The 27,729-nt window shown below is 43.7% G+C and overlaps 1 protein-coding gene across 6 annotated transcripts in view; it reads left to right on the top strand.

The window, feature by feature from the left end:
* Positions 1–19,823, top strand: part of BOK (BCL2 family apoptosis regulator BOK) — a 115,310-nt gene extending 95,487 nt beyond the window's left edge. For all 6 annotated transcript variants that reach the window (XM_068280628.1, XM_068280626.1, XM_068280627.1 and 3 more), the window contains 2 exons: positions 2,083–2,246; positions 19,267–19,823. In XM_068280628.1, coding sequence (XP_068136729.1) covers positions 2,083–2,246; positions 19,267–19,392 — 290 coding nt within the window. In that variant the 3' untranslated portion in view covers positions 19,393–19,823. The remainder of the gene's footprint in view (positions 1–2,082; positions 2,247–19,266) is intronic.
* The last annotated feature ends 7,906 nt before the right edge of the window (positions 19,824–27,729 follow it).

Below are 27,729 nucleotides of genomic sequence, written 5' to 3'. Positions count from 1 at the left end.
ATTAAACAAAGGTCAGATTGTGTAAATGTAATCTATTTCCAGTTTGAGACTTTAATTATGTTTTCATTCTTAAAGGATATCTGAGCTGAAAGAAAACAGTTAAGGTTTACTTAACTAGGCCTCTTCGTGCCGCTAGATGTCTATCTGGTCCAGCGCTGCAATTCTGCTGCCTTCCAGTGTCCAGAGAGGCATGTGTAAATGCCTGCAGCCACAGCTGTGGTTGGCGATCTTACGGAGGGGCTAGCAGCAAACAGGAGTGCAGCAGAACTGCAGTGCTGGGCCAGATAGACTTCTAGGGGCTGGAAAAAGCCCCAGGTAAGTTAAGCTTAACTTTTTCTTTCAGGTTACATATCTTTTAAACACAGCTTCAGCAGAACTGAGACACTGAGTGCGTGACAAAATATATAGTCACATGCTTTACTATCAGTGCTTCCCGATACATTTGCTGCTTAAATAATATTTACACATAGACCCTTCCTAAAAGTTAAAGCAAACCTGAAGTGAAAATAAACCTGTAAGATACTTAATTATATGTACTGTATAGCACTAATGATAAATAGAACCTTGGTAACATAAAACATGGTCTCACATTTGTATGTTCAGTTTAACACCCATGGCAGTCTGATGTAATTTCTGCTTCATTATCCTGCACAACAGACATAGGGTACTGCCCCTTGGAACTTTTCAGCACTAAAATTTTATCAGCAGTGTTTTCCCAGCCAGATACAAGTGTTTTGCCTTTCATTTACTTTTCAGGACAGAGGGTTGTATTTGACTTGCTGATAAACTTTCTTGTTTAAATATTTTTTTAAAACTTGCAATGCAGCAAATTAGAAAGGAACTTAAAGTGCATACACACATCTGATTTTTCCAAACGACTGGTTGTTCGGACTGGCCGCTTGTGTAGCACGGCTCCCTGCCGGTGTCCCTTCCCTCTCCGCCTCCGTTAGCTTCCTCCAATCGGCTTACAGAGGCGGGGAGCGCTATACAGTAGGCGGGGGAGCGGCGGGTGAATGACAGGCAGAGGTAAATAGCAGGCTAGCGACAATTTGCATGTTGCTAGCCTGGCACTTTTTTTAATGCTGGACAGCAGAGGGGGGGGGGGGGGGGGGGGCTGGAGGAACGCGGAAGGACACAGAGGCTGTTCATTGTATACAAAACGTGCCTCTGTGTCCTAATAGGATTTATAAAACCCACCTCGGGTTCTATTTAAGTTATTGTTTATTCTGTTTGTGTTGCTAGGGTTTCTGGCAGATTTACTTCAGCTTTAAAGCCCCATGCTTGGTATAAATGTTTTTCCTAGATGTGTGTGGACACTGTCTTAATTAAAAAGACACGACAAAAATTATCAAAAATCCAACCCTGTTTTAAAAAACATATTACCAAGCTGATGTCAAACAAATCAATATTAAAATACATTTTTAGGAAATAAGTCATTGGTAATTCCTTCTCTGCAGACTGTCATTGCGGTAGGCTGCAATCTTCTCCCAAAAACTCAGTATGTGCTTTCCACCTTGCAGTTTGAAAGTCAGGATGATGCTATACGATCATACATGTCAAACTCTGGCATGTGGGCCAAATGTGGCCTGCAGAGCCATTGAATTTGGCCCAAAAGTGGCTTCCCCACTTTGCATTTTGTTTGGCCCACTCTAGACCACCAGGGAAGCTATACTGGAAGTAAAGCCCCAGATCACAAGGGAAGCCAAATGGGGGAGAGAGGAGGAATGCACTAGATACAAGGGGACTGTATAGGGGAAGGAGGGGGGGGGGTCACTAGTTATCAGGGAACTGTTTGGGGGTGTGAAGGGGACCACTAAACACCAGGGGACTGTTAAGGGGTGAGATGGGGACCACTAGACACCAGGGAGCTCGACAGGGGGGACACTAGACAACAAGGAACTTTATAAGGGAGCGAGGTGGCCTCAAGATATTGAGGTTGGTCTGCAACGTGGTCCCAGTGTTCAATTTCTGTCCACTTTGTATTTGAGTTTGACACCCCTGTATCAGATGGTATATTTTGATGTGTGCATGCTGGTGATAGATGCTGATGTACCAATGTACTGCTTGTATTTACCTCTACAGGTATCACATGGGGAAAGGTGGTATCCCTGTATGCAGTGGCCGCAGGTCTTGCAGTGGACTGTGTGAAGCATTCCCAACCGGCACTTGTACTGACCATTGTGGACTGCGTGGGTGAATTTGTTCGGACAACCCTGGTCACATGGCTGAAGAGGAGAGGAGGCTGGGTAAATTTCATTTATGTTTTAACAAGTTTCTTAAAGAGACCCTGTAACAAAAATTTCATCCTGTTTTTTACCATCCTACAAGTTCCAAAACCTATTCTAATGTGCTCTGGCTTACTGCAGCACTTTCTACTATCACCATCTCTGTAATAAATCAGCTTATCTTTCCCCTGTCTGACTTGTCACCCTGTGTCTGGAAGGCTGCCAAGTTCTTCAGTGTCGTGGTTCTGCTATTCACGCCCCCCTCCAGGCCCCTCTATGCACACTGCCCTCTATGCACACTGCCTGTGTGTTATTTAAATTAGGGCAGCTTCTCTCTGCTCTATTATCTTTCACAAGCTGGATACATCGTCCTCTGAGCTGGCTTGGCTTTCACATACTGAGGAATTACAGACGGGCAGAGCTGTCTGCACTCTGCAGGAAGAAACAGCTTGTAACTCTTCAGTGGATGAGAGCTGCAGGGGGAAAGAAACACACAAATGATCTCTTGAGATTCAAAAGGAAGGCTGTATACAGCCTGCTTGTGTATGGATGTATTTTCTATGAGTGGACATACTGTACATCAACCTACTTCCTGTTTTAGTGGCCATTTTGTTTGTTTATAAACAAACTTTTAAAAACTGTTTTTAACCACTTTTAATGCGGCGGGGAGCAGCGAAATTGTGACAGAGGGGAATAGGAGATGTCCCCTAATGCACTGGTATGTTTACTTTTGTGCGATTTTAACAATACAGATTCTTTTTAACATACAGCAATCATAAAAAGGTCCATAAATATCCCTCACATGAGGATTACAGGAAACAGCATGATTTCTTGTTTTCTTTGTATTGTTTTCTGGCCCTGAGCTACTTGAATGACATCAATGTCTCTTAAAAGGAAGAAAAAAACCCACTTGAATAAAACTTTTACATGCTAGGAAAAGAACCTGTTAGTTGTCCTGTAATTAAGTAACCCATATATTGAGCCAAATTATGTGGTTTGGTCCAATTGTTGTAGATAGAAAGGGTCAAGTTTCTACATCAATATAGGTGCAATATTTTGTTTTCATTTGCAACTTTTTTTTTTCATTTTGTGGCAAAGTACATTATAATGAGAAATGCATACAGTATGTGGGAAAAAGCAGAAGTTTGTCAATTTTGTTGCTGCAAAGAAAAATGCAAAACAAAACACAGATGTACGCAAAAAAATAAATAAATCTATAATTGCGAGTGGCCCATTGACTTTCATTGTGGATGCAGCACGTTTCCTGTAGTTCAGGAAAGATCCCTTTACAGATACTGTATACTGCCCAGCTCCCAGCCAAACACCCTCTTCTGTTCTCTGGAGAAAGGAGGGGGTAAGATAAGTTCTCAGGTGACAGCAAATCCAGTGATTTCAAGGGATAGTTGTAACACTTTACAGCTAATTGACAAGGGCAGTAAGTTGGACGTTTTCGGTGGCTGACAAAAGCGTTGTTGGAAAGGGATCCTCCATTGATCCATTCATATTGATTGAAGAATTTGTTAAACGGTAATAATGGTTGGCATCATTTGTGTAAATGTTGCAGTCTCATGTTGGAGGCTACAGGCGTTTGTGCAGTTCTGCGTCCCCCTAGGGCAGCGTTTTTCAAACCTGTCCTCATGGCTCCCCAACGTTGCATGTTTTGCAGGCAACCTCACCTATGCTCAGGTGGGGTAATTAGTGTCTCAGCTACATTAAATCCACCTTGCTCAGACACTAATTTGCTCATCTTTGCATAGGTGAGGTTGCCTGCAAAACATGCACCGATGGGGAGTCACGAGGACAGGTTTGAGAAACACTGCCCCAGGGGCTCAAAACACAACATGAAAATAGAATAACATATAAACCAATGCTGAGCAGTTTTTTGAGCAGTAAGAAGTTAGCATCGGCTAATTGACCCATCGCCAGCTGTCTCGCCAGCCGCCCGTGTGTACCAGCCCTTAGATTTTCAGTCCAAACAGTCTTCAACAATTGTTTCAGGTGAGAAATATCTTAAAGAGGAACTGTCATTAAGTTACATTAGTTATGTTAATTAAAATAGATAGATAATATAATCTCTTACCCACCCCGCTTTAAAAGAACAGGCAAATGTTTGTGATTTCATGAGGGCAGCCATCTTTTTGGTTGAAAAGAGGTGACAGGGGGCATGAGACACAGATCCAACTGTACTGTGTCCTGATCACCCCTCCCAGTTGCTAAGCAACAAGAACAACAACATCAGAAATCCCATCATGCTTTGCACAGCATCTGGGGAAAAATGCCCAGGCAGTTTTCTTTGATGGGGCGGAGCTTAGCTTCTGCGCAGCTAAAAATCAGGCTTTAGTAAGAAAAACAAAGTTCTGATGCTGAAACTGTTAAAGAACACCAAGCCTTTTCAGTGCTGCTGAGTAGATTTTTAGTCTGGAGGTTCACTTTAAGTGGGCACATAGCTTTAGTGATGTGAATTGTCCCATGTACACTGCATACAATAATAATAATTTGTTTCCATACTAACATTCCAAGTTAAACTGGAATGTTATTACAAACACAATAAAAAAACTGTCAGCGCATCAGTGTCAGAAATGTCCCCTGCCTCCAAGCAGCGCAGCAGAACCTGATATTAGTATTGCCAGATATTTGTAATCCGTTTGTAGCTGTAATTGGCTATGCAGTGTATGCTGAGCTTTGAATAAGCACATAAACAAGCAACCAGTTATCACTTGTAAACCCACACACGTCCCTGAAGTGTAAAATGTGTAACATGAAAATCTGGCATCCAGCAGCGTTTATGCTAGTCTACACTTTTCATCTGGCTTAATTACCAGTTATGGTTAGTTTCCAGCCCCGCCCACATTGACACACCTCCAATCTCTGGCTATTCTTGCTGTGTAACACCCACATGCATCTGTCATCCCCTTGTGCAATTTGTTTTTAACATGTGGCATTCTAGTTAGAGGAGGACGCAACTAGTACAGAAATGTACTCAGTCAAAATAATTTCTGCTTCTTTTATGACAAAATATTGCCGATTACTATTTTTTAAGTAGCAACGTGATACTTCAGATTTGTCACTACACGTCACGGAGATAGCTGTGCCATACACATTTATGTTAAACCGGCACCTTCATTCCTTTGCTGCAATTGTACCACATTTCTTGTAATTTGTTTTGGAGTACAGGTTTTCTAATTCCATTGTAGAGTTTTTTGCTGCAGTGCACATGACTATCCTAAAACATTTTTTTTCAGTGTTTGTTTTATATACAATAGTGTGCAAGAGTATTGGACAAGATATTGTCAGCATTTGTTTCTCTTCATTCTGTCTTCCACCTGGTTTTGAATGCACTCAGCTCCTTTCCTGGACAGAAATGGCGGCATACTCCTGGGTTCAACTCCACCCCCTGAACCCGATTGGACAGATCTTTATTATAAATTAAAGGAATCCAGGCCCCCCTGCCATTCTCTTTTTTTCTGTCCTCGATGGACAAGATCTTTAACTTTTTCTCATGGTTTTGGGTGTCCGTTTTTTGTTTGGAAGGTACTTGGCGCCCGTTTTTATTTTTTATCCGCGGGTTCAGCCTCTCCCGCTTATAATGCATTGCGCTGCTTAAATAGTGGCTAAAAATGCATCTTACCACCACTCCTCTGCCTTTATGCCTCCTTAGGACTCGGAGCGGCTTCCTCCATCTCATTCATCCCCCTTCGCCGGCCAAAATCTCGCGGGACGTCGGGAGACTAGTTGGATTGGCGGAGAGGGCGGCTGACGTCATTTCCGCCCAACACGGATATACCAAACACGGAAGAGCGTTCAGTGGCAAGCGGCAAGGAGCGTGGTGACAGCGTTTCAGCTGTTGGGACCGCTCTGGATTCAGCGGCAGTAAGCGTCAGGCTCAGCAAGAGGGAACATAAACCCTAAGACTGCAGGAGCAGGTATGTGTGGGATGCTATCCGATATACTGGATGTATATTCATTACGTGCTTAAACATAGTAGAGGCAGACCTAATGTATACATATGTATTACAGGATGGATGACTCTAGGCAAGGGGAAGGCAGTGTGGAGGAGGTGGACAGGTAACTGGGGTCTAAAGGACACCATTATTTACCTATTACACTATGGGTGTGTAATTTAAAGCTGACTGATCACTGGTGTCAGGTCTTTCTAGTTAAAAAGAGTGCCATCTCTCTTGGAAGATGCGGATGTTCTTTGTGGAACATATCTATTTTTTTCTTTATGTCTCCACAGTCCGCAAGAGAGACGAGAGGAGAGTGATATGTCTAAAGGACATACATCCTCAGCAGAGCATCACTCAAGATCTAAATCAAGATCCAAGGCTAATACTTCCTCTCAGGATGCAAGATCATCTAGGAGAGATTCACCAAAGAAACATAAGAAATCATCAGGCAAAGGGAAGAAGAAGTCTCCTGAGAGACAGTCTTCCAGGCGCCGTTCCCCGCACAGGAGAGAAAGATCTCATGAAAGACATTATGATGATTATAACCCTCATAGGAGTAGATCTCCTAGGAGAAGACACTATGAAAGTAGTAGATATTACTCTCCTGACAGATATTACAGGTCAGAGAGACGTTATTCCCCAGTTCCATCAAAACAGCAAGATATCAGGGAGCAGAGATATCAGCAACCGGCAAAATCTTTATGTTGGTCATGCGCACAGCCAGCATTGCCGGACAAGATGGTGTGCGAATCCTGCTTTGCGGAACTAGGCAGAGATAAGGAAGTGGATAATCAGCAGGTTATGTCATATATACAGCAGGCAGTTCAAGAAACTTTTTCTAAAATGGCCTCCACACAACCTACCTTATCGGCTCAGCTAACAATCGCAGAGGAATCTGGGGAACATGGAGGGGCTACAGCTCTAGGTTTTGATTTTGCCTTAGTACCAGCATTTATCTCGGCAATTAAAGAAGCAATAGGTTGGGAGGAGGGTGAAGAATCAGAGCAGCAACCTGATAAATATTACCCTCACCTAAACAGGCAACCTAATAACTTCCCATTAATGAATATTATTAAGGATATCTTCATCAAGGAGTGGGCCAAGGTGGATCAAAAGCCTTCACTATCTAATCGTTTCTCAAAAATGTATCCGTTAAGTACAGAAGATTCAAAATTGATGGAATCAGCTCCTATAGTGGATGCTTCAATAATGAGATTGGCCCGACATGTGACGTTACCCATGGATGATGGTGTATTATTTGCGGATCCTTTAGACAGAAAAATAGATGCGGATATGAGGAAAGCCTTTTTGTCGTCTGGTGCAGCATGCAAGCCGGCAGTGGCCCTTACATCATTAGCCCAGGCTATTAAGGTCTGGGTTGAAAATATAGAAACCGCTATTAACGCCAATACAGACAAGTCAGAAATTATAAAGGCACTGGATGAGCTCAAATTGGCCGGAGATTTTATTGGAGAGGCAGCCATTGACACGATTAGGGCATCAGCAAGGTCCATGTTACATAATATAACGGCAAAAAGAGCATTATGGTTGAAACCTTGGTCAGCTGACCAATCCTCTAGAAATAACTGGTGCCGTATTCCATACGATGGGGTCCATCTCTTCGGAAGCAAAATGGATGGAGCCATTGCTAAGGTGACTGGAGGGAAATCAGGTCTGCTTCCCCAAGACAGGAAGACACGATCATCCAATCAGCAAACGGTAAAGAAATCGTTCCCGAATAGATTTCAACAGGCTAGATCATACAAGCCGGGAAGGCAATTCAATAAAAATTGGAGGGGAACACAGTCCTCCTTTCTCAAGAACAATAAGTCAAAGGCTACAGGAGGAGCACAGCAGAAGTCCAGGCCTTTTTGAGGGTGCGTCCACTCAGACAATACAAGTGGGGTCGAGACTACAGGCCTTCTGGAATGTCTGGGTGGAGACAGTACAAGATCCATGGGTGATAAAAACAATAAAAAAAGGACATGCTTGGAAATTCAGAAAATCCCCCCCATTGTCAAGATTCAGAGAAACTCGTCCTCCACAGGATCTTCAAAAATGTCAAATCCTACAGCAATACATAGATTCTTTAGTGGAAATGAATGCAGTGGTTCCAGTGCCATTGAATCAAAGAGGAATGGGAATTTATTCTCCATTATTCTTAGTTCCAAAAATGTCAGGCGGTTGGAGACCAGTGTTGGACCTGAAATTTCTGAACAAGTTCATAATAATACGCCATTTCAAGATGGAATCGTTGCAAACAATCATAAAGATGGTAAGAGTGGGAGATTGGATGACAACAGTAGATCTAACAGACGCCTACTTACACATCCCAATAAAGAAGTCTTTCCAGAAATTCCTGAGGTTTGCATTCAACAATCAACACTTTCAGTTCCGAAGTCTCCCGTTCGGAATATCTACAGCTCCTCGGACTTTTTCGAAAATACTATTGCCTGTAATAGCTCATCTGAGAGAGAAAGGTTTAAGAACATACCATTATCTAGACGATATTCTGTTGGTAAGCCAAAATCAATCAACGCTACAACATCATCTAGAAATACTGTTAAACGAATTACAGAAGCTAGGATGGATAATCAATTATCAGAAAAGTCAATTAATACCGTCACAAGACATGATCTTCCTGGGGGCTCGGTTTATCACTTACCAGAACAAAGTCTGCCTACCAGACGAGAAGTTAGCATTAATTCAAAAGAAAGTAAAGACAGCTTTATCACAAAGGACGCTTTCGGTCAAACAAATCTTGAGCTTGCTAGGGACCTTTTCATCTACAATCCCTCTGGTCAAGTGGGCCCACTGGAATCTGAGGAAGTTGCAAGCATTCTTTCTTTCTCATTGGAACAAGAGGAACATGTTCCAGAAATTGGTGTTACCAATAGATGTGAAGATCTCCTTACAATGGTGGCTCAGGAGAGACCATTTGCAGAACTGTCATCAGTTACAACAGGAGGAGCCGATACAAGTGACAACCGATGCCAGCCTAACTGGTTGGGGAGCACACTGTCAGAACACCTGGATCCAGGAAAAGTGGAGGCTTCCTCAGACAGGGGTATCCTCGAACATTCTAGAATTAAGAGCAGCCTATCTAGCTCTAAGGGGCTTCAAGCACCTTGTAGTCCAGAAATCAGTCAGCTTACAGATAGACAACACCACAGCAGTATCTTATGTAAAGAAACAGGGTGGGACCAGGAGTCGGTCATTGCTCAGAGAAACATCGCAAATGATGTCCTGGGCTCAGGAAAATCTGCAGAATCTGACAGCAGTGTACCTGCCGGGAGTCCGAAATATATTAGCAGATCACCTAAGCAGAACATTTGCGGACCCACACGAATGGTCATTGAACGACAAAGTCTTTCAAGAAATAGTCCACAAATGGGGAATTCCACAGATAGATCTATGTGCATCACAATCGAACACGAAGGTACGCAGATTCTTCACGAGGTACCCACATCCATTGTCAGAGGGGACGGATTGTCTGTTGCAGAAGTGGAAGTTCAATCTCGGTTATGCATTTCCCCCATTCCCATTAATCACGAATTTGCTACGCAGACTGTTGAGAGAATCGTGCACGATCATCCTTATACTGCCTTACTGGCCGAGAAGACCATGGTTCACTCTGGTGAAAGAGATGAGTGTCGTGGATCCACTAGTACTTCCAACGATTCCGGATCTGTTACATCAAGGGAAATTATTACACCCGGAGGTCGACAAACTGAATTTAATGGCCTGGAAATTGAAAGGAGGAAGCTGATAGCATTAGGGTGTTCAGAAGAAGTGGTCTCTACTATGCTAAAGTCAAGGAAGATGTCAACCAACTCGACATATCATAGAGTCTGGGAAAGATTTATAACCTACGCAGCAAGCAGAGGAATTGAACCACTTTTACCTCAAGTTCAAGATGTTTTAGGTTTCTTACAGACTGGAGTAGACAAGGGACTAAGCCTATCGGCAATAAAAGTACAAGTATCAGCTTTATCAGCCCTCACTAATGAAAAATGGGCTCTTCATCCGCTGATAATTCAGTTTATACAAGCGGTGCAGAAATTAAGACCGCCGAGGAAACCATTTTTTCCCCAATGGGATTTATGTGTTATATTAGAAGTACTGTCCAATGCTCCTTTTCATCCGATAGAAACATCTTCAATATGGAATACAGCTTTAAAAACCCTGTTCTTAACCGCTATTTCATCCGCAAAAAGAGTGTCAGACTTACAAGCGCTAGGTTGTACAGAACATTTGTTACAGTTTTTTCCCGATAGAGTGGTAATCAGGCCTGTATTATCACATATTCCAAAGGTTGCATCATCCTTCCATATTAACCAGGAACTAACCTTACCCACTTTTTCTGCAGAAAATGGTTGTCATCCGCTTGATGTAGGCAACAGTATTAAAGCTTACCTGGAAAAAACAGCCTCATTCAGACAGTCAGAACATCTCTTTATCAATGTTCAGGGAGCAAGGAAAGGCCAGCCTCTTGCTACAAGAACTATTGCAAGCTGGTTAGTAAAATTGATACAGCTAAGCTATAAGATGAAAGGGCTAGAGATACCAAGAGAGGTCAGAGCCCACTCAACTCGAGGTATGGCAGCATCATGGGCATCATTCTCAAAAGTTTCTGTCGAAACAATTTGTAAAGCAGCTAGCTGGTCGTCACCTCACACATTCTTAGCCCATTATCATGTCAACCCTGCATGTTTGACTTCATTGGAGTTTGGAAAAGCTGTTCTATCTGCTTCTTATAAATAAATTTTTGCATTTCCCTCCCTCGTCTCCTGATTTGTTATGTCCCAGGAGTATGCCGCCATTTCTGTCCAGGAAACCGGAAAATTGTATACTTACCTTCCGTAATTTTCCTTTCCTGGATCAGATAATGGCGGCATACGAATCCCTCCCTCTTGTCCATTCGAGGACTGATTTTCACGAGAATGGCAGGGGGGCCTGGATTACTTTAATTTATAATAAAGATCTGTCCAATCGGGTTCAGGGGGTGGAGTTGAACCCAGGAGTATGCCGCCATTATCTGATCCAGGAAAGGAAAATTACGGAAGGTAAGTATACAATTTTCCGGTTTCCTCCTGTCTGCCTGCTGCACACTTAACGAAGGAATGCGGTCTTCCTAATCCAACCCCAACCATGTGCTGTCCAATCACTGAAACAAAAGTCACAGGCTGCCTCATTTTCTCCAAGTTGAAGATGGCCACCATCCCCTACCTCTCATTCAGTAGTCACAGACCATTCCCTTCCCTTTCAGCAGTCACAGGTGGCCCCAATGCGTGCATGAAAAAAGGGGCGCGATGAAATTTGATTGCCCTATTTTGGCTAGTAGAACCTATGTAAAATTTATAGATATTCTATGTTTTTAAAGGTTAAATTACCATGAAATATCGGTAAATAATACCAGTATTTCACCACAACTTAACCTAACACTATTCTCACACAGAACCCTCCCTTACCGATACCTAACCTTAACTGCCCTCCCCCCCACCTAACCCTTAAAAACACCGCCCAACCTTAACCATTCCCATTTCTCCCAGCAGGCACAGGTGGCCCCAACTCTCATCTCTCTCAGCAGTCACATCCACTGTTTTTCAGCAGTCACGGGCCATTCCTATTTCTCCCAGCAGTCATAGGTGGCCCCAACTCCCATCTCCAACAAGCATGCAGTTAATTCAGTCACACTTCAGTCAGAAACATCTACTCTGCATGTTTGTTCAGGATGTATTGCTAAAAGTATTAGAGGCAAACGATCAGCAGGAAAGTCAGGCATTGTTTAAAAGGGAATAAATATGTCAGCCTCCATATTCCTCTCACTTCTGGCGTGCTTGAAAAGGATCACATTTGGTTTTCTCCTAATAGTTCTGTATACCACTAAATATAGGAGAAACCCCATTGGGTGGTGCAGTGAATTAAAAAAAAAAAAACGGTATTTTTCATTGCTTTATATATATAAAGCTAATGGAAGCTGCAAATAGGGATGGTCAATGAAATGCAAATAATTTTGAGTTGATACATGATTATGCACATTTGAATGCAAATTTATGCACCTTGAATATGGACCAACCAAATTTTACCTCAGCAGGTTAGTGTTCAAGCTGCATAAATTTGCATACAACATTTGCATAAGGCTGCATCAACTCAAATTTGTTTGCAACTCATTCACCATCCCTAGCTGCCAGTGCTGTCCATTTAAAAAAAATGCCACTTAGCTCACTTTCATGCCTAAAGCTGTGTACACACTTGAAAGATTAAGGCCACATACACACATCAGACCATAGTCTTCGGGAAATGAAAGATCACAGACCAATTTTACCCCCTTCCATGTAGTATGAGAGCCATACCTACACAGTCTTTTCTATGGAGCTGAACTCCCCATCAGACAGAAATCTTTGCAAGATGCTGCACACAAAGATGCTGTAGACGCGATCTGCAAAATTTCCGTTCCTGCAAAATGTATTCATAGTCTATGACATCTGCAGATCATCATACACACCTTGTTTAACAGACATTCATCTGCAGATCAGATCCACCAGGATGGATTTTCAGATCTGCAGATAATTGTCTGATCTGCAGATGAATGTCAGTTAAACAAGGTGTGTATGATGATCTGCAGATCTCATAGACTATGTATGCAATTTGCAGGAATGGATCTTTTGCAGGAACAGATCTTTTGCAGATACTGATCTTTTGTGTCTGTACAGCATCTGTGTGTGCAGCATCTTGCAAAGATTTTTGTCTGATGGGGAGTTCAGCTCCATAGAAAAGACTGTGAAGGTATGGCTCTCATACTACATGAAGAGTGGTAAGATTGGTCTGTGATCTTTCATTTTCCAAAGACTATAGTCTGATGTGTGTATGAGCCTTAATGAAAGATCACAGACCAATTTTACCCCCTTCCATGTAGTATGAGAGCCATACTTATACAGTCTATTCTATTGAGCTGAACTCCCCATCAGACAGAAATCTTTGCAAGATGCTGCACACAAAGATGCTGTACACATTCAAAAGCTCAGTATCTGCAAAATATCTGTTCCTGCAAAAGATCTGTTCCTGCGCAAAATCAGTTCCTGCAAAATGCATTCATAGTCTATGATATCTGCAGATCTCCTACACACCTTGTTTAATGGACAATCATCTGCAGATCTGACAATCATCGGGAGATCTGAAGATCCATCCTGGTGGATCTGATCTGCAGATGAATGTGTTAAACAAGGAGTGTATGAGATCTGCAGATATCATAGACTATGAATGCATTTTGCAGGAACTGATGTTTTGCGGGAACAGATCTTTTGCAGATACTGATCTTTTGAATGTGTACAGCATCTTTGTGTGCAGCATCTTGCAAAGACTGTGTAGAGTATGGCTCTCATACTACATGGAAGAGGGTAAAATTGGTCTGTGATCTTTCATTAAAGGGGAACTGAAGAGAGGTATATGGAGGCTGCCATGTTTATTTCCTTTTAAGCAATACCAGTTGCCTGGCAGCCCTGCTGATCCTCTGCCTCTAATACTATTAGCCATAGTCCCTGAACAAGTATGCAACAGATCAGGTGTTTCAGACTTTAAAGTCAGATCTGACAAGACTAGCTGCATGCTTGTTTCTGGTGTTATTCAGATACTACTGCAGAGAAATAGACCAGCAGGACTGCCTGGCAACTGGTATTGATTAAAAGGAAATAAATATGGCAGCCTCCGTATACCTCTCTCTTCAGTTCCCCTTTAATCTTTCAAGTGTGTACACAGCTTTAGTGTCTCACACCTGGAATAAGCATGCTGTCCATAGAGTCAAAACTCCTGATCTGCATACTTGTTCTGCACCAGAGGCTCATAGGCCCAGTGCACACCAAAACCGCTAGCAGGTCCACAAAACGCTAGCGGTTTTTGGTGCGGATTTCAGAGATTTGGCCTAGTGCACACCAAGCAGATTTGGATGCGATTCGCCGGCCGCATCCGCCTGTAAATCCGCATGGCTATTGTATTTCAATGGGCTAATGCACACCAGGGGTTTGAGGTTTTTAGCAAACCGCAAACGTGCAGCAGGAGGCACGTTTGCGGTCTGCTACAAACCTCAAACCACCGGTGTGCACCAGCCCATTGAAATACATTAGCCAAGCGGATTTACAGGCAGATGCGGCCGGCGGATCGCATCCAAATACGCTTGGTGTGCACTGGGCCATAGACTGGTAGAGACAGGAATCAGCACAAGACTTTAACATTATTTTTTTTTTCGAGCAAGATGGCAATGTCTTCCTCCACATTTGCCTCATTTCCTTTAATAAGCTATACAGTATTTCATTTTCATTACACATGAGCATAGGACGAAAGCCAAAACAAACACAGAGGAGCAGTCATTGTGAGTGTGGAACTCTCTGATACTGTGTGACGGCATGAATGACCCCTCGGGAATAACGACCAGTATCTGCAAGCTACGTACTTGTAATGAACGCTTCCCCGCCTGCAGGCCAGGAATAGGAGGTCACAGGATGGGTGATGAGTCACTAAAACAAGTCCCTGGAATTTACAGATCCGCAGGAGCGGGTCATTGACTTAGGGCTGGTGCACACCGAGCGGGTTTTTTGGCGTTTTTACAGCCGCTTGCGGCTGCGGATACGCTTGGTCAATGTATCTCAATGGGGTGGTTCACACCAGAGCGGGAGGCGTTTTGCTAAAACGCATACTCCCGGGGTGAGGCATTTTTTGGATTGCGGTGGCATTTCTGCCTTCAATGTAAAGTATAGGATAAACGCAAACCGCTCTGAAAAATGGCAGTTCAGAGCGGTTTTGCAGGCGTTTTTGTTACTGAAGCTGTTCAGTAACAGCTTTACTGTAAAAATATATGAAATCTACTACACCAAAAACGCTTCCCAAAACCGCAAAATGCTAGGTGAAACGCTACAGAAAAATAAGAAAAAGCGTTTCAAAATCTGCTAGCATTTTGCGGATCTGCTAGCGGGTTTTGGTGTGCCCCAGGCCTTAAAGAGACACTGAAGCGAAAAAAAAATTATGATATAATGAATTGGTTGTGTAGCACAGCTAAAAAATAAAGCATTAGGAGCAGAGACATAAGTCTAATATTTGTTTCCAGTACAGGAAGAGTTAAGAAACTCCGGTTATCTATGCAAATAGCCATTGAGCTCTAATGCTGGGCATACACGGTACGTTTTGTACCGCTGAATCTCTCCGGCGCCTAGATCGATTCCCGCTCGTCCCCGCTGGCGCTTCTTATCTTCTGTTCGTTTTCTTCTAGTGTTCTGCCCGTGGCGGAATCGATCCGGCGGGTGATCGGGCACGTTGGATTTTATCAATCGAGCCATCAGCGGCTTGATTGAGCGGTACAAAAACGTACCGTGTATGCTCAGCATAAGACTTGCAGAGAGCTCGGACTTCTAATGGTTTTCATCTCAACTGTATTGTATTTTTCTTCTGCAAAGAACAGTTCAGGACAGGTCAAAAGTTCACTGCCTGTTCTGTAAAAACATTTAGAATGCTGAGTAGTGTGTAAATTGCAAATATTAGAGAATGATGCAATGTTATAAAAAGAGCTGTAAAACTGAAAATAAAAATATGAGAATATTTTTTTTGCTACCAATGTTCTAGTAATTATCCGTACTACACAACCAATTCATTATATCATAATTTTTTTTCGCTTCAGTGTCTCTTTAACTATGAGGGGACAGCATGGTCCAGCACCATTTCAGCCATAGTAAAAAGTATTTTATTGGACTATCCCATTAATTCCAACATTTTAATGACTTGATCAGATCAATCAAAGGTTAAACTGTGACTGACTGCATGTGTGGTCACAAAAAATATCATCCGTTCCAGGTGATTTTTTGAAGAGAAACAACTGATTACAAGATTGGCAAATACACAAGACAAATAACATTTTTATTGCGCTATTCTCCTGGTGGACTCAAAGCGCTTGAGCTGCAGCCACAAGGGCGCACTCAGTAGGCAGTAGCAGTGTTAGGGAGTCTAGCCCAGGCCTGGGCAAACTATGGCCGGATTTGGCCCGCGGAAGCTATGAAGGTGGCTGCATTCTGTTCCTCTCCCCTTCTCTCTCCCACCATTTATTAAAAATACGTGTAGCATATGTACAAGCAGTAACTCACCCAATTGGTCGTTCCAGAGGCGATCTCCATGGCATCTGCGGTGTCATGGGTTACCTACTGTCATTCTGTACTAGCGTGTCACATGAAGCCATTGCCATGGTGATCGCTGTTGGATTGACCAATTGGGTGAGTTACAACCAATCATTTATGGTTGTAGAAGTCTGGAGAGAGGGAGGAAATGAGGAAGACACATACTCATGCAACAGGCCGCATTCAAGAGGAATGCGACCAATTAAAAAAAAATGTTGCCCACCCCTGGTCTAATCCAAGGACTCCTAACTGAATAAGTCCAATAAATAAAGGTAGAGTTGGCAGTCAAACGTCCAATTTATTGTGTGCCTACAAGATAATACAGTGTTTTTAGACCTATGGGTAGTGATGGTCATGTCTAGGAGAACTCATGGAGAAGCATGTGATTTTTATGATCAGCTGATAGATCTTCAAAGCTCTGATTTGCTGCGATCACCTCCTGCTTTAGCATATGATCATGACTAGCAAATCAGAGACTTACATATCTATTTCCTGACCAAACTGATGACTTGCTTCTCCATGAGCTCTCCTGGACATGACCATCATTACTTATGGAGTCTTTTTATCAAGGTATGACATCCAGATAATCGCTAGATCTTAAATAAGACTATACGTCGGTGTACTCGCACAATGCAATGTGCACTGTTCCAGCAGTTGCATTGTGTAAGTCCACTGAGGAATGGCATCTAATTTATGATCCATACCTTGACAAAGAGTCAAAAATGTTGAGTTATCTTGTTTGCACACAATAATTTGGAATTGTGAGAGCCAACTCTGCATTTGTTTATTGTACATTTGAAGAGAGGGTGGCGTCATCCAGATTAAGATGGAGAGCTTTTTTCAGCAGGAGGACATATATTCTTTAATTCCTTTTTATTCCAAATCTAGATTCTCCAAAAAGTTAATTTCTCTACCAGACATTGGTTTAACTGTTTGATCTTTTTAAGACAAAACAATGTATCTCTTTTTAATGTCCAATGTATAGTGGCTTACCTAGACCATTTGACACCTGGATATTAAATGACACCCCCCCCCCCCCCCCCAGTGAGTGCGGCATGCTAAGTGCACCACAACACTGCTCTGGTTAGGCGATGGGGAGAGGGGAGAAGGATGCTATTGTTAGGCATATGTGAGGGAGGGTAGTGTTAGGTGTAGGTATAGGGGAAGTTAGTGTTAGGTGTAGGTATAGGGGAAGTTAGTGTTAGGTGTGGGTATAGGAGAGAGGTAGAGGAAAAACCAATATTCGGCATAACATATAGATTTCTTTCTATTAGCCTGCTTAAGAATGAGTGCATGGAAAGCATATTGAAAGCAGCATAACACCATTGTTGAATAATAACCTCAGAGTTCAGATAGCTCCTAAGCCGGATTTAAGGCAACGTGACGCAGGCTGAATCCCAGGAATGCAGCCGTAGAGCAGCTCCAGCCTCTGACTTCCAGTCTTCATAATGTTAAGATTACTTGGCGTCTCTTACTACAGTAAGCTGATTTTGGGATCTGTGTAAGCGGCATGAGGATTACCAAATTTGCTGTTCTACAGTAGAGGAAGAACCGTTACACAGACCTTTTTATTTTATTTTAAATAGTTGAAAAAAAAAAACAAATGCCAATGGAAGAATAATGTTGAAATTCAAATCTTCTCAACATAAATGTAGATAAGCTAAATAATAAGCCATTGAGGGCTGAGACTCTAGCCACTGTACAGGTGCCCCCCCAAGGTATCATAAAGTACAGTACATTGGATCTTTAAGTCAGAGTGAGGGTGCTGTAAACACATTAGATTCTCGCCAGAGGTGGTCCTTGCTGTTCGCCCAGCGTGTGTACAAGGCTTTAAGCATAGTCTGAAGTGGAATTTCTTACGTCTTTTGATTGTGCAGCCATCTTCAGCATTAAAATCTAAGTTGCTTTGCGGCATCACTGAGGCAGAACGAGTGCAATGTCCCCCAGCAATGCCCTAAATACATTACAGGATCGCATAATTTTGATTCCTAGAAGAGGCAAAGCTGTGAGCGCAGTAGCTCTGCCTCTTCTCCAGTCAATCTCCACCTCTCCTTACCCCTCTCAGTCTTCTTTCACTGAAAGGGGTGAAGAGAGGCAGAGATCAGCGAAGATTGACTGGAGAAGAGGCAGAGCTACTGCGCACAGCTTTGCCTCTTCCAGGAAGCAAAATCTACAACCTGGAAAGTGGTAGAATTTAGCTAGGGTATTTTAGGTCATAAATAACTTTATCTGCCAAGGGAATGTGGCGAATCAGCTTGGAATTTAATGATGAAGACGGCTGCACAATAAAAAGAGTTAAAAAATTCCGCTTCAGACTCTCTTTAAAGTGTACCTGAAGCAATATGTGACATGATGAGATAATCGTGTGCATGTACAGTACAAAACATATTAATAACCAGGCTGTTTTACTTGTTTTGGTTTGCTGCTTGAAGGAGTTAATTTCTAGGCATGGAAGTGACAGCTTCTGTCTTGTCAGTAGCTTGTCGGGAATATAGTAAACATCACTGATAAGCAAATTACAGACATAAAAGTTTTCCTGGCAGAGTACAACTTCTGAGGGCAGGGAGAGATAAAATACATGGACTATTGACCTTTTTTTTTTCTAACTCTGGGACACTTAATAGGCTGCCACTGCTTAGAGACAGTAAACATTCAATCTACTTTATAATGTTTAACTATAAAAGAAAACCCTGGGATACTTAAAAAGTAATTTTTAGGAGTAGGAGGATAAATATAATTGTTTATCTTATCAGTTTATTTTTACCTCAGGTTCACTTTAAGTAATCATGCAGCGTACTGGGTACAGTTTTGATAGGGAAGGGTCAGCGATGTTCTGAAGTTGTTAAGACTCTAGGTTGTATGTTTGTTTTAAAAATAAATATTCTGCTTGGTTGTTGGATGACTTCTAATTGCTGTTTGTACCTCTTTGATTTACAGACGGATATAACAAAGTGTGTCGTCACATCTGAATCCAGCCTGCGTTCCCATTGGTTGGTCTCCAGCGCCTGCAACTTAGGCCACTTCTTGAAAGCTGTGATCTTTTTCCTGCTTCGTGAACGATAACACTTAGTGACACCGCATTATGTCCTGGAAGAATCTGAAGTCACTCATTTGCAGACATTGCTTGCCTTCATTTCCTGTGTCTGGGTTCAATTTGTGCTGCAGTGAGTTCACATGGAAAGCCTGTGACAACTTGAACTGGATTTGGCCTTGATTTTCCTCTATAAATCAGTATGGGCCTGTACTGAGCTGTTTCTCACGTCCCCAGCACATCACAGACATTCCTGCAGTCAGGCAGACTGTGTAGCTTCCTCTCATTCCCTTTGAACAGCTTATGAACTCCATAGCCTGTGCTACGGTTGTAGAGCAGTTCAGCATGGACATTTGTAGACTGCCGAATGCTGGAGAATGCCTCAAGTGTTAGCTGTACACCACCAGTATTAAAGAAGAAGATTAGTTCACATCATAGGGAAATAAAACTTTTTTTTACATAATTGCCTTGTAATATTTTCTATGCAGGAGTGTAGCAATGTCTACTGTATGATGCTGTGACTACGTGCTTGTTCCCTACGACACAACAGATACTGGACAGTGGGCATACTGCTGTTTTTTCAGAGGAGTGGCGGACAACTGGTTGGTACTCAGGGTGGGTAGTTCTCGTGCTGGGAACAATCTTGACTATTCTATGCAGAAAAGGGAATTCTTGGGGTGCGCTAGAGCAGGGGTCCCCATACATTTTGGGTCGAGGGCTGGGTCAACATACTTCAGACCGCTGGGGAGCCGGAGTATACGTAAAATGATGTAGAAGTCTTTGCGGGCCAGACAGTGAAGCATACCCAGGTGACAACCTGCAGTGGACAACAGTGTCACCTGTTGTGGAATTTGATTGGAAACCAGTGAATTACTTCTTTCTGGCTTCCATGTGGATGGGTGGTGCCAGCACTGCTATTCCATATGCAGACCACCAATATTTAAAGATGTAGCTGACCGCATCTATAAGTAATACATTTTGTGTGTGAGGGGCCGGTAAACAAGCCTCAGGGGGCCACATTTGGCCCGCGGGCCTTAGTTTGAGGACCACTGTGCTAGAGTATATTAAATTACTGTACCCTTTTGGGAGGAGCCACCCTCTATCACAATGGTCAACTGGCAAAAAAAAAGGCTTGCAGAGGGTGTCTTCAAAACAGTATCAAAATTTATTGAAAAGTATCATAAACAACCTTATAACTATTCCCTTATTCCCCCCCTTAAAATTAAATCCAAGTCAGCTGACTTTGCACTAGATAGTGCTGTGTGAGCTTTGTGGATGAGTGTGTGCGAAGTCAGCTGACTTGGATTTATTTTTTTTAAGGGGGGATAAGGGAATAGTTATAAGGTTGTTTATGATACTTTTCAATACATTTTTATACTGTTTTGAAGACACCCTCTGCAAGCCTTTTTTTGCCTATTCTAAGCAGAAGCAAAACTATTTTGGGACCCCCTACATTCACCCTTATTCTCATCAGTGGTGATACCCTGACCAGGAGGCCAATCTGCCAGGAATCCGATTACAAGTGTGGCCACCGTGGCCTTTACCATAACAAGTGTGGCCACAGCAACACCTGCTCTAGAAGGGGGCTCTGTATTGGAAGTAGGATAAGCAAGACATTGGGCACCCTAACGGCCTGTTGCAGAAGGGACCACTATCCAAATAGTGTTGCCTAAAAGTTTTCTTAAAGGGAACCTCCAGGAAAACTGCAGAGTACACGCAGGGAGCGCTGATTTTATTTTTTTTACTTAGTCCACACTGCATCTGGTCAGGGGTGCAGCTAAGGTTTTTGTGGCCCCAAGCAGACTGTAGGCTGTGGCCCTAACCCGCGGCGCGCTTCAAAATTGTGTGGAAAGTAGGCGTGACCATGACATGTGGGAGGAACCAGGGTGTGGCCATGAAATGGGGTGGAGCCAACTGCATGATGCTTACATGTCAATATGGACCAAAAAACCCAAAACGTATTTCAATGTAGAAAGAGGTAGACTTTACACCGCCCCACAAAAAAGGAAAAAAAATACATAATTAAGTAGGACATTAGACTATGGTAGGGATTAGATGGTGAGCTCCTTTGAGGGCAGTCAGTGGCTATGTACTTTGTAAAGTGCTGCACAAGAGGTCACGGCGGTAGTAATGCACTACCACAGAATGCTGCGATATGCAGAAGCACACACGGCCAAGCATGCGCAACAGAGCACACAGCCAGCCCGGTACACCAGCCCCAAGCCTGATCACAGCCAGCAGTATAGGTGCTAAGTTACAAAAAATAGGCGTGGTCATGATGTCATGTGGGCAGGGTTAACTGTAATGTAATGCATAACAGTGAGGCGGCAGGTCAGAGTTTCCTCCCACAACAGTTAGGCAAAGTGACTCTGCACACTGCAAATCTGATTTGCGAGTCTAATTTTCCCTGAATGCTATTAACAGAAAAACGTAGAAAAAACACAGCATGCAGTAACGATTAAATATCGGAATCACATGTAAAAAACGATTAAAAATCTGAATCGCATGCAGTGTGCAGGGAGCCTAAGGGTAATTAGACATCATTCCACAAACACATAAGGAAGCAGTGTTTCTGCCATGATGTGGTGAGACAGAAGATTTGCATCATGGATGTGCAGATGATAAATCAGCAGAAACTGATGCTATTTATTAGCATACCATTAAGTAATCATGAGACGACAACAGAATGTCAAATGCTGCAACAATGATCCCAAAGCAGAAAATGTAGCCAACTATGACCATCAAGTAATAAATGCAGCAACCGTTACCTCCAACACATCAAATGCAAGAACCATTACCTCTGACACATGATATGCAACAACCCCTACTTCTCACACCTGATATGCAAAAACCCCTACTTCCAACACATGATAAGCAACAACCCCTACTTCCGACACATGATAAGCAACAACCCCTACTTCCGACACATGATAAGTAAGAACCCCTACTTCCGACACATTATATGCAACAACCCCTACTTCCGATACATGATATGCAAGAACTATTACCTCCAATACATGAAATGCAAGAACCATTACCTCTGAAACATGATATGCAACAACCCCTACTTCCAACAAATGAATGCAGAAAATGATTTCCCTAACACATGGAATGCGGCAAACGTTACTTTTGACATATGAAATGCAGCAAATCGGAAATTAGGCAAATATTACCTCCCACACATGTTAAAATTCAGTAAGCATTATCCCCCACACATGAAAAATACAAATATAAAAATGCAGCAAATGTTACCTTAGACATAATTTAATTAAATTTTCCCGCCCACTGGGTGCTGGCTGGATGGAGCTGCTGAGTAGGGTGGGAGAGTGACACTGGATGCGGCTGAGAGGGTGAAACTGGGCGGAAGGAGGGTGACATTGCTGGAAGGGGAGGAGGATTACACTAGGTGGAGAGGAGGATAACACTGGGTGGGGAGAGTGAGATACTGACTGGGTTGGGAGGTGGGTGATACTAATGGGGTGGGGAGGAGGGTAATAGGTAGGTGTCCCTGTATAGGTAGCTAGGCATAGGTAGGTGCCCCCAGTAGGTAGCTAGGCGTAAGTAGGTTCCCCGTAGGTAGCTAGGCATAGGTAGGTGCCCCCATAGGTAACTAGGCGTAGGTAGGTGCCCCTGTAGGTAGGTAGGTGCCCCCGTAGGTAGCTAGGCATAGGTAGGTGCCCCCGTAGGTAGCTAGGCGTAGGCAGAAGCCCCCTTAGGTAGCAAGGCATAGGTAGGTGCCTCCATAGGTAGCTAGGAGTAGGTAGGTGCCCCATAGGTAGCTAGGCGTAGGTAGGTGGCCCCGTAGGTAGCTAGGCGTAAGTAGGTGCTCCCATAGGTAGTTAGGCATAGGTAGGTGCCCCCATAGGTAGCTAGGCGTAGGTAGGTGCCCCCGTAGGTAGCTAGGTGTAGGTAGGTGCCCCCGTAGGTAGCTAGGCGTAGGCAGGTGCCCCCTTAGGTAGCTAGGCATAGGTAGGTGCCCCCATAGGTAGCTAGGCGTAGTTAGGTGCCCCCATAGGTAGCTAGGCGTAAGTAGGTGCCCCCGTAGGTAGCTAGGCGTAGGTAGGTGCCCCCGTAGGTAGCTAGGCGTAGGTAGGTAGGTGCCCCCGTAGGTAGCTAGGCGTAGGTAGGTGCCCCCATAGGTAGCTAGGCGTAGGCAGGTGCCCCCTTAGGTAGCTAGGCATAAGTAGGTGTCCCAGTATAGGCAGCTAGGCATAGCATAGATAGGTAGGTGGCCCCGTAGGTAGCTAGGCGTAGGTAGTTGCCCCCGTAGGTAGCTGGGCATAGTAGCCAGGCGTGCAGGGAGTGAGGGTAAAAGTAGCCAGGCGGGCAGGGAGCGGGGGTAAAAGCAGAGCAGACAGGCAGGCGAGGTGTGGCTTACTGGCTTTGCCGGGAGTCATGCTCCATTCTTACTTCCGGTTCCTGCAGTCCATCTGGAATGCAGAACCGGAAGTATGCGGCGCATTTACCCGGCTTCAGGGAGGGTGGGCAGAGCAGGTGGTGGGGGCGGAACTAAAGCGGCCGCTCTATTGGTGGGTGGGCAGGGTCCAGGGACAGAGCCTTCCCCTCGCCGGCGCCTGCCCGCCCCGAGTCCCAAAAGCAGCCGCTGTGGCCAGTGACAGTGTGACATCACGATGACGTCACAGAGCCTCCGAGGCCCCTAAACACAGGAGGCCCCAAGAAGCCGCTTGGCCTGCTTGGTGCCTGGCAGCGCCTCTGCATCTGGTCTCCTTCTGGCATTTGTGCTCTGCATGCTGACACCCTGAGGCTCCAGATGTATGTCATGTCATCAGGAGCCTGGGGGTGGCAGCATAGAGCTCGCAGCTCCGGTGACAAATAACTGAGGCCCCTTTCACAATGGGACGTTTTCATTGTGGTGCGTTACCCTTTTTTACGCAGGGTAAGGCTAAAGTAATGAGAACCTATGGGACATAGCATACCTACCATGGTGCGATGCGCCAGAAGTACCCAAATTACCGCTACAACAACAGTGCATTGTCAGCGGTGATGTGTGGCAACCAGAAGTCATGTAAGTCTATGGCCCCGCAGATATTTTAAACTGTTTCACGTGCGCCTGGCGTCATGCTTGTGCGGAAGCGTATTTTGTCGATACACTTCTGTGCACTTCCTATTACCGCCACAGGAAGTGAGCACTAGAGAGCCTCACTTCGGGCTTGGCTTGCAGCCAGATTAGAGATTATCGCGCATTGTTGTGTAAATCTCTGAAGCTATTTTTAGCGTTATGGAACGATGCGATCATCCTATCGCACCACACTAAAAACCGATTAGTAGTGTGAAACTGGCATGAAAGGCTGGGGCATGGGAACTTTGTCATGTTACACTTGACACTTTTCTGGCACTTCTCCTTTCCCATCACCCTCCTCCAAGGTTCACTTAGTTGTGCTTTCCCCAAAGCCAAAAAAACACAGTTCACCCCTGGGCAACGAGCTTATTATTATATTTGAGGATTATTTGCCAAATAAAAAACATAAGTGAACAGTTTAAAGCGATAAAAACAAAAACAACAAGAATGACCTTACAAATGTGAGGAGAAAAAGGCTCATAGTATTACAGTCTTTAGTGCATTACTGCTTTGTGTTATAAACAAGGTGAGGTCTGGCTGTCTGGAAATATGTTTATTGTCAGGTTCCTGTCATCCTGATTGTTCATCTGACTAAAATTCTAAACACATATGTTAAAAGTTTATAATTTAGATTTCTGTTTGACATATCTGCCAAATTATATTTTTGGAAAACAACTATTAAAATCCAGTTCTAGGAAACATGTTTCCTATATTAGTTTTGGACAGTACAGAGAGGTGTTTATTGTGCTTTGTGCCACATTTGATAATATTTTCCCTCCGTGACGGTCTCAGAGACGTCCACGGCTTTAATATCAATGAGAGGAGGGCATTCCAAAAAGGGAAAAATAATTAAGAACAGTTTAAAAGGTAAGAGTGGACCTAACCTGATGAAAAAATGCCAGGTTATAGAAAAATTCAATGTATTTGAAACACGTGATGACACGTTTCTCTGGCATCAACATGCTCCCTCAGGTCAATATAAAGGGTTGTGAGAGAAGCAATGAACAGCATGGAGCACTTGTAGGCTACAGACCATTCATTGCTTATTTCAAGACACTTTATATTGACCTGAGGAAGCATGTTGATGTCTGCAAAACACAACATCTGGCATTTTTCATCATTGAGGTAACTTTTTCTTATCTTTGAAACTGTTCTTATATATATTAACCTTTTTGGGGTGCCTCCTTCCAATTAGGAGACATCCACTATGAAGTTGCAAAAATACGGGCGATCGGAAAGCATTCCACAAGGAAAAAGCATAGAGACAACATGAGCCCCGGTAGTGCAGCACATCACAGCAACAGATGGTATTAGGTATTGTAGCGATGGAATACTCAGAAACGAGGGTTGCAGCCAGGCAACCAACCACTGCAGGCAGGTGGAGATACACAAACCCAACTCCACTCGGATGTCCAGACGAGCTGGACGTTGTCGCGATCTTGGAGAAAAAAGGACTGGAATGGCCCCAATGTGACAAGAACACTAAGGACCAACCAGAACACCCCTCCTATAAGGAGGGCGAGTAATACAATGGGGAAAAGAGGCGCACAGGATATGATAAAACTGTTAAAAACAGATAAAAGAAAGTAAAGTAAAGAGCGGCTTACCAGCTACCAACAACCCACATTATAAGGTTGTATGTCTTGCATTCAATGGTAAAAGGACTGGACCGCGATCACCCAGGTATCCCAACGTCCACCACTCTTTCTGTTCAAGCGGGTATAGCATCCAGAAAACCAGTATAGATAAAACAACAAACAAACAGAAGTTCTAAGTGTAAACTATTTATTTGCAGGCCATCAATATAAGCCACAAGAAGATAAGAAACAATATAACCAATAAAAACATACGGGGCCCAGGACCTGGGAACCACAACATGAATTTGCGCATGTATGCTGGTCCACAACCAGTAAAACGATAAAAGGTGCCGCCTGGCTCCTTCCCTGTCTCCTTCCCTTGGTACACCGTAGGAAATAATGTCATAGGTCATTCAAAAACAACAGATTATTATTTCCTTATTTGATTGCTGATTATCTTTGACTGTTCTGGCTGATACAATGTAATATATACAATCCCTTTAAGGAATGAAGTCAAATTACAATTTTCAGTCCAAAGAGGCCATTATCAGGGCTGTGTATACAATGAGTGACCCTTACAAAGCTATGACGTTGTATCCTCTGAAGACTTTGAGCATCTGCCAGCATTAATCCTGAAAGATCATGAATGCTACCAAATCATAAAAAGATCAGCATTGTCACATGCCCTTTACTGGTTTATTTTACAAGAAAGACACATAGAAATGAAGGAATTCTGAAATGAAAACTTAAGATTCCAACTCATTAAAAGACTCCCACTCCAAACAAAACATCTGATGCTGCCAACATTCTCTGCAGAACAATGTTGATGCTATAAACATGCTGTAAAATGGAGAGGATTGTACAAAGACTGAGCCAAACTGGAAAAAAAGACAGTTTTACTAAATACAACAGCAAACTAGATTAGGAATGCACAGCACATCGGTTTCTGCTGAACTAATAGCTCTGCCATTACAATGATGGTTCAAGGGCAATGTAAGTGAGGCCCAAAGTTTAGATCCTGTTTCCTCACCTGCTCTCTGACCTCCACACTTTAATGTTTCCTTACCCAAGGCACCCTTATTCCCTTTCAGCATTTGGCCGGTCAGTATACTAAGTAAGTATAATTGTCTGATCCATGACTATCTCCAAGTAGGTTAATTCAGTGCTAGTGGTGGATTTAGCATGAGAACCTTGTACCAGGAATGGTATAATCACCTGGGGATCAGCCCCCTCAACCACTGGGGAGGCTGCCTTTATCCTCACCCCCCCCCCCCCTGCATGACCATGCATGACCGAGCTGAGGCAGAGGGTCAAGAGGTGCAAGCCTCTGGGCACAGAGCTATGAGTGGGAATCCCACCCCCATTCCAGGGCCACAATCATGGCAGAAGAACAGGTGCTGCTGTCTTGGGCTCGGCGAAGCTGGCAGAGCAAGACACTCCTCCTTCGATTTCCACTTTTGTGTTCCGCCTAAATGCTGTCAGGTCTTGCTGATATAAGACTCAGGTATACACTGTATGCAAATGCAGCCGACTATCTAATGCTGGGCATACATGGCACGATAATGCACCGGTATCGAGCCAGCGGCTCAATGCCGGCGCGTCCCCGCTCGTCCCCGCGGGCACTTCCTTATCAGTGCTTCATTTTTGCCCATTGTCAGCCCGCGGGGATCGAGCTGGGAATCGATCCACGCGGTGATCGAACACGTCGGAAA

The sequence above is a fragment of the Hyperolius riggenbachi genome, chromosome 4 (genome assembly GCF_040937935.1).
Source record: "Hyperolius riggenbachi isolate aHypRig1 chromosome 4, aHypRig1.pri, whole genome shotgun sequence".
NCBI classification, from domain to species: domain Eukaryota; kingdom Metazoa; phylum Chordata; class Amphibia; order Anura; family Hyperoliidae; genus Hyperolius; species Hyperolius riggenbachi.
The sequence above is the reverse complement of the archived record's forward strand: the minus strand, read 5'-3'. Positions and strand labels throughout refer to the sequence as shown.